Here is a 14,228-nt window from a genome sequence, read left to right as displayed (position 1 = left end):
CAGCCAGCCTGGAGGACTGGCCCACAGGGCCCCGCCATACCCCCAGGGTCTCCGCTCCTCCCGTGAGAGCGGATACAGCAGGGCCCGCAGTGACCCACATGCACACTCCACAGCTGTGCTGGCCAGCAGCTTTGTGTGCATTGTGGTGAAGGGTCCCCCCGAGGCTGCTGCGGGTCCTGAGTGACTGGCCCCACTGCACCAGAAGAGCCCCCCAGCTGGTGGCTTGAGAGGGCCATCCTTGCAGGTCGGCCCCCCAACATCACAGCTTCTCCGGATGCCAGCCTGGAACATAGTTCACATTTGCCCATATTTGCCTTTTAATTTTGATGACATATTTTAAAGTAAAACATATCAACACTTCACCCCATGTATTAGTCAGCTTGGGCCGAGACAAAGCATCAGAGACTTTGGGCCTTGAACAGCAGAGACATTATTCTCAGCTGGAGACTGGAAGTCTGATCAAGGTATCAGGAGGGACAGTTTCTCCCGAGGCCTCCGTCCCTGGTTTGTAGACACTCATCTCTGTATTCTCACTGTATCCCAATAAAGATCCCAGTCAGATTGGATTTGGGCCCACCCGAATGGCTTTTTAACTTACCACTTCTTTAAAAGCCTTATCTCTAAACACAGACACATTCTGAGGTGCTGGCTTAGGCCTTCAACACCTGGATTTGGGGAGGACAAGATGCCTCAGAAAGGGTGTTTTCTTGAATCAGCACCACGTGCCTCCACAGCAATGACTGTGGTCAGAGGCCCGGTGCCGCCTCCCACCCTGCCCCCTCTGTGGTGTGGCGCCAGCTCCTTCATGCTGGGCCATGGGTGCTGCAGCTCTGTTGGGTGGGTACATGTTCAGCAGCAGCCCCCCATTCATGTCTCATGCCCCCAAGTGAGGAGAGGTTGGCACTGGCCAGCCTGCAGGAGCAGCTTGGCTTCTGTGACTGGGGAGACAGCCGTGGCCCAAGGCAAATGGCTGGCGGGACCAGGCTGCCTGGTTTTGCCCTGTCTAACAAGGGCATGCTTGTTTCAGCCTGATGGGCCCCCAGAGATGTAGGCAGTTTGCAGCGTGTCCCCTTTTATAGAAGAGGACACACTGAGAGACCCGCTGGAAGGAGACCAGAGACGGGTCTCCCACAACCCGCTGTGGGACAGGGCTCTGTGTCCTGCGGTGGGAAGGCCCATCTGCCTAGCTCGATGTTCTGAACCATCACATCTCCTGTGCTCGCTCCGCTGGCTGTCACTGCTGGTCCCCTGGCTGCTTGGAGGGTCTACCCCCCAGACCACAGCACCAGCCTCTCCGACAGGGCCGTCAGGAGTCTCTACAGAAGGACAGAGAAATAGCACCTCTCAGTCCAGAATATTCCAGGTCGCCAAGGGCCTGAGCATATCCTGGAATGCCCTAGATGACCAGGAATGGGGAGGCTGCGCGCCCTGACTTGTTTTTCTCTCTTCTCCCTCACGCCCCGCCCCGCTCCTCCCATCTCACAAGATGTTTTTCTTTCATTACTTCAGTAATTGAACTGAAAGCAGAGGATCGCAGCAAGTTTCTGGATGCGCTTGTGTCCCTCCTGTCCTGAGGGTGAGCCGTGGGGGAGGGACGGGTGCAGGGGAGCTGGGGGGAGATCCTCTGAGGAGGCGGGGGTCCCTGCCACAGAGTCAGCCCTGGTGACGTAGACAGAGGGCCCTCCCCGATTCCCTGCTTTGATCTGGCCTTTTCCCTCCTCAGGCCAGGCTTCTACTTGGGTCTCAGACCAAGCAGGGCAGGGCTCCTGGGGAGATGCGGGGCCAACACAATTTTCCCAGGCATGTCTGTCCCTGGGCTGGCGGCAGTGCCACAATGGGGCATTTTTGAGGGAGCTAATGTCATCAACCTCCTGGGATCCCTTCAGAAAGTGCCAGCATTTGCCCCCTCCTGACCACGTTTACCCTGGTCTGGAGCCACTGCTATGGCAGATGGGCCCTGCCAACGCTCTGACATAGAGGTCTCCTCATGCCAGTCCAGGGTCCCCATCTGTGGTGAACTGGAAGCAGGTGCCCCTCCCCATTGGGGTGGTCTGGGGCGCACAGGACCCATGTTGGGGAGCAGCTCTGGTCCAACCCTTTGGGTCTTAAGCGAGGTCTTCCTGGTACCTCAGCAGGTGTGCCCACTCCCACATCTGCAGTGGGGCTGACATTCCTTGGACAGCAAGTGCCAAGCTCAGCACAGGGCCTTAGGTGGGACAGGGGTGTAAGCTTAGAACCCAAATTCAAGGTTACAAGTGGGGTTCTCAGGGAGGTGGGCTGGCATTGAGACATAGCCCTTCTCTGCAGTCTCAATGGTAAGCCAACACTGCTGGGCAGGGTGCAGAGTGAGTCAAGCAGGAAGGGCAAAGAGCGGTGTGCCAGGGGTGCAGGGAGAAGCCTTGTGGGGCACCACCAGGGTGAAGCTCAACCAGCTGCTGGGCAGGGTCTGTGAGGTGAGAAGGTGCCGGGGCCACGAGGCCTTCAGGGGTTCTCGCGCAGACAGCAGCCAGGACCTGACCAGGGGGGTGCAGTGAGGATGGAGGGCACCAAGTAATTCTGGGGTGGCCCTCTGCCCGGGCATACCCACCCCTCATCCCTGTGAGTGGTGGAGGCTTCTCAGAGGCAACAGCCCAGCATGTCAGAGGGAAGGCCTGGGCACTTTGTTTAATTTGGGGAAACATCAGAATTATTTGAAATTTATTTTTTTTCTCTTTTTTTTTCCAGAATCTGATTTCTTCAGAAATACCCTCTTCCTTATTTATATTAGTTGGCTTTTATTTGGACTGTAAGTTATGAACATTGTTTTAGATGCACGACAGTCAGTTTTTAATGAAATAAAATCCTTATTTTAGGTTTGGTGGCCCAGTTTTGGCTCTGGTCACAGGGCCAAGGCTTGTTTGTACCCTGAGCCTTCGGTGGGTCCGGGGAACCTTGATCCTGTGCCCTGGGTGCCCAGGAGGCCCCTCAGGAAGTCAGCCCTGGGTGTGGCCTCCAGGCTCCCTGGGCAGCAGTCGGCAGAGGCTGGGCCCCCGAGCACCTGGGCGCCCACATGGCTTCTGCGATGACCACTGCCCAGCAGGGCTGGCCAGGACCTGGCTCTGTTCGCCCTCCTACCACTTCCTCCTGCCTTCCTGGCCTCGGCAGCGTCTCGAGTCCACCCTCTTGACTATGCCCTTGTTCTGGGCCTGCTCCCCTATGGCCAGCATCTCACCTTCCAGCACCTGCCTGTCCAGCACCCCCATCCTCACAGGCACACAGCGGGCACTGGCAGGCTGCTGGCCGAGTCAGGCAGGGATAGAAAGGACGAGGCCTCCAGCGGGAAGGGCAGGGCTGACTGAGGGGCCCCAGACGGAGATGCCGTGGCCCCAGGTCAGCGTCACTATGCCCTGATCACAGAAAGCCAGAGCTGGACAGGACCTTGGTGGCGTCCAAATTCTTCAGAGCAGCAAGCTCAGGGGAGTTGTGGGGTCAGCTTGCCCCACCCTTCCAGACGTCCCCAGAGCACCTGCCAGGGTTGAGGGATGGCAGAGGCAAGGAGGATGCCATTCCTGCCCTCCTGGGAGGAGAGAGCTGCCCACTCAAGCTGAGGCCATCTGTGGCCAGCACCTGGAACACCGGTGCAGGGAGGCAGGCAGCCTGGGGGCACACGGCCACCTGGGGTGATGTTTGGGATAGCCAGCAGGAGGCTGAATGGTCTGGGCAGGCTTTAAGTTGGTGGGGAAAAGTCCATAAAGAGTGGCCTGGAAGTGAGGGATGGGCAGATGGGGCCAGGCCTCAGGTGGCCCTTGGGAATGGGTGCTGGGCACGGTGGGGCCAGCAGCTTTGGAGGTTGCTTCCCCTCACCTGGCCTCTGGCAGGTGGAGTTTGCTTTGCCTTCCTGGCATGGGTCAGATGGCAACAGCCTGGCTCCCTAGGGCCCTCAAGCTGCCCACCCTGGCCATTTGCAGAAGCTGGGGCTCTGCAGCTGCCCTTTGGAATCCCAGCTGATGCCTGGGGCCTGAAGGAGCTGGAGAGCTCTGGGCTCCTGTGGGATGCAGCCTCGGGCCCCGCTCCTGCCCAGACATTGACACTGGGCGGCCCCAGGGGCCAGGAGCATCAGTGGGGACCTTTGTTCAGGCCCTGCCAGGAGCTGAGGCTGCGGGGTCACACACTCCTGTGCCCGGGACTGCTCTTGGTCCTTGCGGCACAGGCCCAGGTGGGCCGCCGTAGTGGGCTGCTGAGGATCACTGTGCCTCCGACCCCGTCTCTGCAGCTCATCCAGCACCGTGCACTCTGGCCACTGGATAGCTCAGCCTCCCTGGAAGGCCCGCTCTGGCTCTCCTGCAACTCCTGGGATTCAGGGGAGCAAGCACAGGCCCTCTTCCTGTCCCACAGTGGGGATCCTGGACAAGGCCCTGAATCTGGGGTTGGGGCAGATGCCAAGCCTTCCTGCTGTCTGGGTTTGGAGTTCCTCCCTGCAGTCCCCGCTCCCCTCCACTGTTCTCCTGTGCCCAGGACATTGGCAGAAGGTAAAAATGCATTAGTTCATTGTGCCTAGAGCAGGACTGGAAGCAATGAGCCCTTGGTAGCTGTAATAGATAGCTCTGGTGTGCCCTGTTTTCCTGGGACCCCCACCCCAGCTGCCTGGCCAGGACCAGCACTAGCTCCCAGAGGTCACACGGTACTCCCAGCAGGGGCTTGCGGCAAGGTGCTTATGGTTGGCACAAGTCTGGGCTGGTTGGCAGGGTGGGCACAGGCCCTGCAGAGAAACACTGAGACTGCCAGGATGGGCTGGCTGGAGCTGGGCCCAGGCCCTCCCTGGGCACCAGGCGGTGGGGGCCTCCTCCCCACAGTAATGTGCTTGTCACCCTGCAGCTCTGCCAGAGCCCAGCACACATTTTGGACTCACCCCTGTTCCCATGGCACTGGGCAGGAAGGGCCCAGTCAGTGCTGGACAGGTGTCTGGCCATTTGATGTGATCCACGGCTAGGCAGGCCCTGGGAGGGCAGGTGCAGAACACCTCCCAGTAGTGCATGGAGCCCAGCCTCTCCTAGGCAAAGCCGGCAGCCTGGCAGCCTGCCCTTCGCACTTCCTGCATCCCAAGACCACTGCACACAGGCTGGTTCAGGGGGTCCCAACCTGCACCCTCTGCTGGGCCCTGCCTCCCTCTCCCCTGCCCCTGGGTCCCACGACTCAGCGGAGGCTGGCTCTTCTGACTATAGACCTCACTTTCATGGGGCGCAGTGAGCTGTGGCTGTTTCCCATCCAGTGGGACGGTGACCAGGTAGCAGAGGGGGCCCAAGAAAAGGCCATGGGAGATTCCCAGAGGAGTCAGGGTCGGAGGTGGATGAGTCGGGGCTGCTGGGCACAGGCAGTGCTGGACAGAGAACAGGACACGGGTGGGAGGGTATTCAAACCATTTACTAAGCAAAATTTTACCCTCCCCCCAAGCGGTGAAGGAGGGCGGGCCCTAGCCCCACACTAGATCTGGTGCCCATAAGCCTCGCCTGGGGAGCTGCTGGGGTGAGGCAGGGAGGTCCAGACCAAGTCTCTCGGTACCACTGGGCTCGGGCCCCACTGATGGGGTAAAGACCAGCTGTACACACCCCCTCCAGCAGCCCAGGCTGGGAGCTGAGGCTCTGCGTCTGCCGCGCTGGGGTCAGCAGGAGCCGCTAGGAGTACGGCGGCATCCAAGACCTGAGGGTCTGGGAGGGGAGCGGCACCTCCAGTCCAGTGTCCACACAGCCGAAGAACCTGCGCCCCACCCGCGTCGGAGCCAGTGCGGGGCGAAGACAACCCCGCAGGTCCAAGTGCACATCGCCAGCTGAGAGCGGGGCGCGGCTCAGGGCCCGCCTGTGCGTGGTTGGAGAGAACCGGCTGCAGGCGCGGGCAGGGGCCGGTCGCTGGGTCGCGTCCGGGTGCAGAACCCGGCGTTCCGCGTAGCCTGTGCGCCGCGTACCCCAGCGGAGGCGGCCTTCCATGCGGGGCTCCCCTGGCCCGTCCTCCGGCTCACTGGCATGGCTGCTGCAAGGGACCCCGCCGTGCCCCGCGTCCTCAGACGTAGTTCTTCTTGTCGTAGTCGCCCCCAGCCGTGGACCGCCGCGGCGCTGAGTACTTGACCGGGAAGCTGAAGTCCGGGCGGCCGACGCACACCCAGGCGCCACAGCACACGAGGCCGCCGCCGCACATGAGCAGCGCCGAGGCCGCCCAGCCGATGTACAGCGCCGCGCCCAGCTCGTACTTCTGCGACATGGGCACGGTGGGGTCGTAGAAATCGCGGACCACGATGTTGGCGAACCAGCAGAGCGGCACGAGCGCCAGCAGCCCGCAGAGCGCGTAGAGCGCGCCCCCGGTGAGGGCCACGCGCGCCTTGCCCGGGCCGGGGGCCACGCAGGTGGTGCACTGCGCGCCCGCCAGGGTCACGAAGAGCGCGACAAGCGCCAGCAGCACTGCGCCCACGGTGAGCGCCCGCGCCGCCTGCACCTCGGTGCTCAGCGCCAGCACCGAGTCGTACACCTTGCACTGCATGTGCCCCGTGCTCTGCACCACGCACGACATCCACAGCCCCTTCCAAGTGGTCTGCGCCGTCACGATGTTGTGGTCCAGGAAGGCGGTAACCTGCCACATGGGCAGCCCGCACGCCAGGATCAGACCCACCCAGCCCACCAGGCACAGGACCAAGCCGAGGATCTCGAGTGCCGCCGACCCCATAGCTGGAATCGAGACGCGCGCCCGACGGCCCCGGGGCCTCCGGGCTGGCGCGGCAGTGCCTCGGCCGAGCTGCTCAGCGCCCTGCACAGGCCTTGGTGCCTCTGCGCCCGCGCGCTCGGCTCACCGCCCTCGGTCCGCAGGCCCGCTGGCCCGGAGGTCTGCAGCACAGCCTTAAGTCTGCGGACGCCTACGGGGGGCTTCCCATTTGTAGGTTCGGGGGCGGACTCTGCCCCTCGGGCTCGGCCCCCAGGCCCCGAGCCGCCAATCCACGCGCCGACCATCGGCCCGTAGCCAATCACAGGCGCCCCCAGCAGAGGGAGTTAGGGAAGCTGCGCTTGCGGGTAGCGGAGGGTGAGGGGCCAGTTCTCCGCCCCGCCGCTCCCCCAAAGCCCGCGTCCGCAGCGGTTCCAGTCGCGGCCCAGCGCGATACGGCCCGTCCTGGGAGCCTGCGCGCGCGCCCCGCGGACCGCCTCCTTGTATGTCCCAGCCTGGCCGCTTCTTCGGGAGCTGAATGACCCTGGACCAACATCAGCCACATCCCTGAATGAACCTAGTGGTCTTTACCAACCTGGCCGGCTCCACTCTTACCTGGGCCAAGGTCCGCGGGCACCCCACCCCCACCCCCCAACATCACCAACGAGCTGAGCCTGCGTGGGGGCCTCCCGCGGCCCCATCTCCCAGGTCAGCCAGGTGCTGCTCGGCCTGTTCCTCGGGATGCTCGCCCTGGAGTCCCAGCCCAACCCCGGCCCTCCTGTGCCCCTCTGCTGTGCGGCTCCCCTCGGATTCCTGGAATTGTCTCCCCCGCAGTCCGGGAGGCCGGTCAGGCCTGTGTGGGTCAGGCCTGGGGCTCCAGCCTCGTCCAAGGTCTTGCCCGGTGCCACCGCCTCCCTGGGGCCTGAGGCCCCAGCAGGAAGCAGGAAGCGGGGACCTTTCCACAGCCCCCGGAGACCCTCACTGTTCCTGCCGCCGGAGTTTCCCAGACCCCCGGCCTTCGCCGTCGGCTCCCCTTCCTGGGGTGCCGCCCATCCCCCCGTCCTTGAGGCTCGGCTTCGGCGACGCCACCTGGGGAAGTTCCCAGAGTCCCCTGCGGCCCGGCGCGCGGGCCCTGCTCTCAGGAGCGACCAGGGGCAGGGCTGCAGCTCCTGCTCTGGCCCTCGGAGGGGACGCAGGGGACGAGGGGCTGCGCTCTGCCTTCATCCCAGCGGCAGAGGCGCCCCGGCCCCCGGCTCCAGGCCGCCCTCCGGAAGCCAACTTGGAGTTTCCTGGCCGGGAGGAAGAGCCCCCATCCCCGCCAGAGGCGGGAGGCACGGGATTTCCGGGCATTCTTCTGCACAATGGCCCAGCCATTTCTCAAAAGGCCTGCTGGGGTGGACACTGGGCCCCCGGGAGGCTCACCGCAGCCCCATGTAGGCACCGGCCACCTTCTGGCAGCCCCCTCCCCACCCGCGGTGGGCTCCCTTGTTTCCAGCCCTGCCTGGACTGAGACCACCGGGACGCCCCATTCTCTCCTCTGGCCCGGGGTGCGTGGCTCTGCTGGACAGCACGCATGTCAGAGAAGGCCTGGCCCCGAGGCCAGCCTCAGCCAGGGGGCTTGGACGAACCTTCGCTCCTGGGCCTTGGGCCCTTCTCCCTCCAGGCCAATACCCTGTTCAGCCAGCACGGGGAGGAGCCCAGGACAGGTTCGCTGGGCCGTGGGGGTGGGGAGAGGGGGTAGGGGAGGGTGTGTGGGGTGGGTGACATCACCTTCCTCGCCCCTCCCTGCCTTGCTCCCTGCACAGGGTGGGGCTCTGAGGACCTCCTCTCAGCCACCACTGTCACCTGGTGCTTCTCTGCTGCAAACCCGTGAGCCACGCACCCTTCACCTTGCAGACCCTCCTGGACGTCACCTCCTCTTGTCTACTCCAGGGGCCCGGCCAAACCTCTCACTCCCCCCCTCATTCATGCTCCCCCTGGCCCCAAGCCAGGGACCTTGCCCAGGTTCTCCCCACTGTGCTCCACACTGTCCTCCCAGGGCAACTGCTGTGACCACCTCAGGCCATCTGGGCTTGGCCCTTGTTCACTCAGGCTGCTGCTCAGGGCAATTGGGCCATCCTGGCAGGCCCATCTCCTGGATCACACCTTGCCTGAAACCCTCCACAGCTCGTGCTACCCATGGACAAAGCACTGACTCCTGGGAGTGGCCCACAGTGATGCGTATGCCTGCACGGGGCCTGGCCAGTCCAGCGAGACCTATTCCATGCTCCATCCAGACCTGCCTACCCCTGGCCCTCAGACTGGTCTAGCCTTTTCCTGCTGCGCTTGTCCCACAAGTGACAGTCTGTTCATCTTCTGAGTTGTGTTGCTGAGGTCACTTCCTCTGGGACACCTTCCTGGCCCTGTCCCTCAGCCTTCCTCCCAGAGGCCCAGGCTGGAACTGCCTGTCTGCTCTTGGTTTTCCTCACCAGGATCCAGGAATGAGTCTCAACACACTGTCTTCATGCATTTGTCCCTGCCAAGGGGCTGCCTGTGGCCCATGGCAGACCTCTGGCCCCTCGGTGTTGCAGCCAGCAAAAGGCTCTTGCGCTTTGCCTGGCCACCTGCCTTCTTCCCTCCACCCTCTTGGACCCATCCCAGGGCACACTCTCAACCTGGTCCCCTGGAGTGGCCCCAGTGAGCTCACATCTCTTTAGGGACAGCCTCACCATATCCTGGGGACCTGCTGGAGAAGCCTTAGCCTCCACATACCACAGTCGAATTTCTGCCCCAACACTACTGTGTTGGCTGTGGCCCAGGCCCTCAGTGGAACCAGGCCACCACGGAGAGGCCCAGCCCAGATCCAGGAGGGGCCTGAGGGCGCACTGCCTTCCTTCCCCTCCTGGGGATCTGACCACCTGCTACACGCTGGGCACCATCTCTGGGTGGAGCATACACCCAGGGAGCTCCTGCCCCCACCAGTCCTGGGCAGGGTCCTTCCAGGTGTGTGCGTGGCCACAGGCTGTGCAGCATGAGGAGGCCTCTCTAAGGAGGCCACAGGTCAGCCAAGATCTCGGGAAGAAGTTTTGAGCAAGAGCCCAGAGGCAGGAAGGGGCGAGGCGACCCAGAGCAGGTGGGGCCGGCGAGGCTAGGGCAGTGTGGTGGGCCGGGGTCTGCAGGCTAAGGTCAGAAGGGGCCCAGGGCTGGACAGGGTTGCAAAGCCCTGCTGTCTGGTGAGGGGCTCGGAGCAGCAGACCTGCCAAGGCCACCTGCTCATTTATGGCTATTGTTCTGCCTTCCCAGGGGAAGTGCAGCAGGATCTCACTGATTGTGGGAGGGAAAGGCCTGAGTCGGCAGAAAAGCAGGGTTTATCTTGAGCAGCTGCCGGCTGACCCTGCGCCAGGGTGATCCACTGACCTTCCAAGGACAACCTAAATTTAGGCTCCAGATTCCTGGGGACTGGGGTCTGGGAAGCTCCTAGTAAATGGATTTCATTTCAGAGGAAGTGAAAAAAAAGTTCTTTCTATCTTTTGGCTTTGAAACAGTTAAGGAGGTTTCCTCCAGTGCAGCAGATGTTTGGGGAGCCTCTGAGCGCAGAGCGATGCCGGCTGCCCTTTCATGGTGTCCCCGAGGCAGCGCGGGTCCCCAGCGTCACTGGGCCCTGCTCTGGGGGTTTGAGGCAACCTGCAGAGCACCCTTTGACAAACAGCCAGGGAATTAACAATTCAGACTACTTAACTGGCCTCTCCTTGCCTTAGTTTCCCTGTTGGTAACAAAGTCCTCCGCAGTGGAGGCTGCAAGTTTGGAGGGAGGCAGTTGCCTGTCCTGGGTCCTCTACTGCCATTCCTGAATGCCCTATGGGGTCCTGAGATGCCTCCCCGCCTCTCTTGACCTTTATGGCTCATCTGACTTCAGTCCCATCCCTCAGAGCAGGCACCACTGGCTATTTGTCAAATCTGGAAGGCACTCGGGCTTGACCACCCCCAGGGGTAAGGTGTTGGGGCTGGGGAGCACAGACCCTGGGGGGTTGACAGACCCCCCCCCAACCCTGCCTTCATGGACTATACCAGATGACAGCCTCTGCACAGTCCAGGCCCCCCAGAGGAGGCCAGCCAAGTCTGTATGAAGTGGCAATGGTGCCCCCAGGGCCCCAAAGCAGCCCCCACCCTCTCATCCCTCACCTCTCACTACTGCACTGCCTCCATGGCCTCTCTGTCCACTGTCTCTCCCCTAACCCTGTCTTTTTCTGGTTCTTTCCTTCTCTGCATGTTGCATTTTGCCACAATTTTATACTCTTTCTACTTAAACTTATAGAATAATTTTGGATTCTCCATTTTTATTTGACATCATATTGTAAACATGTCTATACTTTGTTAAAAACACCTTCATGATTATCATTGTTTCTAACTGCTTGGAAGAGGGCCTTGGGGGTTAGGAGGAGCCAGGATGGATTCCCTGCCACTATGAGGGCAGGATGTGGCCAGGGAAGTTTGCTCTGAGGGACTGTAATGCGGGGGTGACACTGGGCTCACATGGAAGGTTGTCAGGGATCATAGTGGGCAGCACTTCCTGGCTACAGATTGACACTGGATAAACATTAATGCTGATGATGGTTCTGGTAATTATGCAACATCCCTCAAGATAGTTTTATAAATGATTTTTCTATCATAAATAATACTGCTATGAACGTCTTTATTCATAAGCCTTGGTATTTTGGATGATTTCCTCAGGAAAAAATCCTCAAAGTAGAATTTCTGGCTCACATCCAGGGTTTTTTTTTTATCACTTAGACCCCTTATCTGAGTATGTTTTCACTGCCTGTCACCACCAGCACTGGGTATTCACAGTTTTAAAAGTTTACTAATTGGATAGGCAGAAAATCTTTCATTTGCATTTCTTGGTAGAGTAATGTAGTTAAAATATTTTTTCAACTTATATTGCTCATTTTTATTTCTTCTTTGGTGAATTGTCTATGTTGGTGTTTTTCTCAGGCTATGTGTTAGAAACATTCCTTGCTGTCTAACGTGTGGCACATACCTTTTGATGTTTGCTACTTAATGTAATAATGATGTTTTTCAGGATGTTATAGAAGTTTAAATTTTTTAGTATTTGAATCTATTAAAGTTTTTCCTATGTGACTTCTCTTTATTTCTAACCACCAAAAATTCCTTCTAGATCCAGAAGGTACAAATTAAGTTATATTTTTGTATAGTTTTCTTCTACTTCTCATCATGCTAAGGAGGGCTTCCGATTCTGACCAAGATAGATGGGACTAGAGTTTTGCTAGACAACAAAATAGAGGGGGAAAGAGGAAAGAATCAATACATTTGAAGATAGAATGATAGGATTATTCTAATCTTCTGTCTTCTGAACAAGACTGAGAATGTGGACTGAAGAGAAAGAAAGAATGAGCCTCAAGGAAATGTGGGATCATAAGAGATTTAACATCCATGTCATTGGAGTCCTGAAATGAGAAGAGAAAGAGGATGGGGATAAAAAGTATTCAAAGAAATAATAGCTGGAAATTTCCTAAATTTAGCAAAAAGAAAAGAAAAAGAAAAACTGAAGAAACCTATAAATTCAAGATGTTGCCTGAATCCCAAATAGGATAAACCCAAAGAAATCCACACCAAGACACATCATAATTAAACTTCTGAAAACTAAAGACAAAGAAAAATATTGAAAGGAACCAGAGGAAAAAGACATCTCACCTATAGGGGAAAGACAAATCAAGTGACCAAGGGTTTTCATTAAGAAACCATGGAGACTAGAGAAAGTAGCACTTCTTTTTAAGTGCTGGAAGAAAAAAAACTGTCAACCCAGAATTCTATATCTAGTAAATATATTCTTCAGGAATGAAGGAGAAATAAATATATTCTCAGAAGAAGGAAAACTAAGAAAATGTGTCACTTTCAGGTATACCCTAAAAGAATGGCTCAAGGATATTCTTGAAACAGAAAGGAAGTGATAAAAGGAGGGACCTTGGAGCACCAGGAAGGATGAAAAAACATGATAAGAAAAATCTTGGTAAATATAATAAACTTTCCTTCTCCTCTTGAGTTTTCCAAATTATGTTTGACACAAAAATTATTACGCTGCCTAAAGTGGTTCTCAGTGTATGTAGAGGAAATATCTAAGACAATTATATTATAAATAGGGGAGGGTAATGGGATAAAGGGAGGTAAGAGTTCTATTACTTCATTCCAACTGGCAAAATACTGACACCACTTGATTTTGATGAATAATATGTATGGAGTATAATCCTAGAGCAACCACTAAAAAGCTATGTAAATAGATACATTTCAAAACACTGTGTGTAATTTAAAATGAAATTCTAAAAGATGTTCAACTAAACCACAGGAAAACAGGAAAAAAAGAAAAGGAAAAGGTAAACAGAGAAATTAAGAGAATAAACGGAAAACAAAAATAAAGTGGCAGACTTAAGCCACCGTATCAATAATTACATTAAATGTAAATGGTCTACATACAACAATTAACAGAGTTTGGTGGAATAGACCCAAAAAATGCCCCAAATATATGCTATTTAAAAGAATCTCTCTTCAAATACAATGGTGTGTAGGTTGAAAGCAAAAGGATAGAAAAAGGTATAATATGTAAAAATTAATTAAATAAATGGAGGAGTGGCTATATTAATATCACATAAAGTAAACCTTGTTAAGAAAATTACCAGAGACAAAGACATTAAAAAATGATAAAAAGAGGAGGCAATCCTAAATGTGTGTGCACCAAACAATGCAGCTGGAAAATGTGTGAAGGAAAAAGTGATAAAACTGAGTGCAGAAACAGACCAACTGACAACCAATAGATGAATGGAATAGCATTCAGTTTTTAAACGGAATGCAGTTCTGACACATGCTACAACCACGGATAAACCTTGAAAACATTATGCTAAGTGAAATAAGCCAGACACAAAAGGACAAATATTATATATGGTTCCACTAATATGACATACCTAAAATAGTCAAATTTCATAGAGACAGAAAGTGGAGCAGTGGTTGCAGGGGAAAGGGGGGGAGGGGTTGGGGAGTTATTGTTTAATGGGTACAGAATTTCAGTTTGGGATGGTGAAATGTTCTGGAGGTGGATGGTGGGGATGGTTGCACAGCAGTGGGAATGTTCCTGATGCCACTGAACTGTGAAGTTGGTTTAAATTATAAATTTTATGTGATGTATATTTTGCCATAATAAAAAAAAGCAACTCAATGGAAGGTTGAAAATATTTTCAACGAATATGCAAAAGCAACTGGATATCAATAATTGAAAAATCAACCTAAATCTAAGCCTCACACCATAAAAAAATCTAAAAATAAATCCTAGACTTATATGAAAAATATGAAACTATCAAGATTTTAGAAGATAACTCAGGAGAAAATCTTTGGGACGTAGACATAATACCAAGAGCACACTCATAAAAGGAGAAAATGATTAACTTCATCAAAATTAACTTTTGCTTTGTGAAAGATGCTTTAAAGGGATAAAAAAACAAGCCACAGACTAGGGGAAAAATATTTGTAGTCCACATATCCAAAAAGGACTAATATCCAGAGTATATCAAGAACTCTCAA

The 14,228-nt window shown here is 55.9% G+C and overlaps 2 protein-coding genes across 6 annotated transcripts in view; one reads left to right on the top strand and one right to left on the bottom strand.

Moving 5' to 3' along the window:
• Positions 1-2,853, top strand: part of CDC45 (cell division cycle 45) — a 29,970-nt gene extending 27,117 nt beyond the window's left edge. For 4 of the 5 annotated variants that reach the window (XM_057492420.1, XM_057492421.1, XM_057492419.1 and 1 more), the window contains 2 exons: positions 1,510-1,576; positions 2,725-2,853. In XM_057492420.1, coding sequence (XP_057348403.1) covers positions 1,510-1,574 — 65 coding nt within the window. In that variant the 3' untranslated portion in view covers positions 1,575-1,576; positions 2,725-2,853. Of the gene's footprint in view, positions 1-1,509; positions 1,577-1,886; positions 2,014-2,724 lie in introns of all 5 variants that reach the window. The other variant, XR_008993885.1, reaches the window with a different exon arrangement.
• Positions 2,854-5,382: 2,529 nt separating this feature from the next.
• On the bottom strand, positions 5,383-6,988 carry CLDN5 (claudin 5). Its single transcript, XM_057492423.1, is given in 2 exon segments — positions 5,383-6,807; positions 6,810-6,988. Coding segments are annotated over 2 exon segments (936 nt in total). The 5' UTR covers positions 6,972-6,988; the 3' UTR covers positions 5,383-6,033.
• Between the last annotated feature and the right edge of the window lie 7,240 nt (positions 6,989-14,228).

The sequence above is a fragment of the Manis pentadactyla genome, chromosome 14, assembly GCF_030020395.1.
Source record: "Manis pentadactyla isolate mManPen7 chromosome 14, mManPen7.hap1, whole genome shotgun sequence".
Classification (NCBI taxonomy): domain Eukaryota; kingdom Metazoa; phylum Chordata; class Mammalia; order Pholidota; family Manidae; genus Manis; species Manis pentadactyla.
Note: the sequence above shows the minus strand (reverse complement) of the source record. Positions and strands in the feature narration are given on the sequence as shown.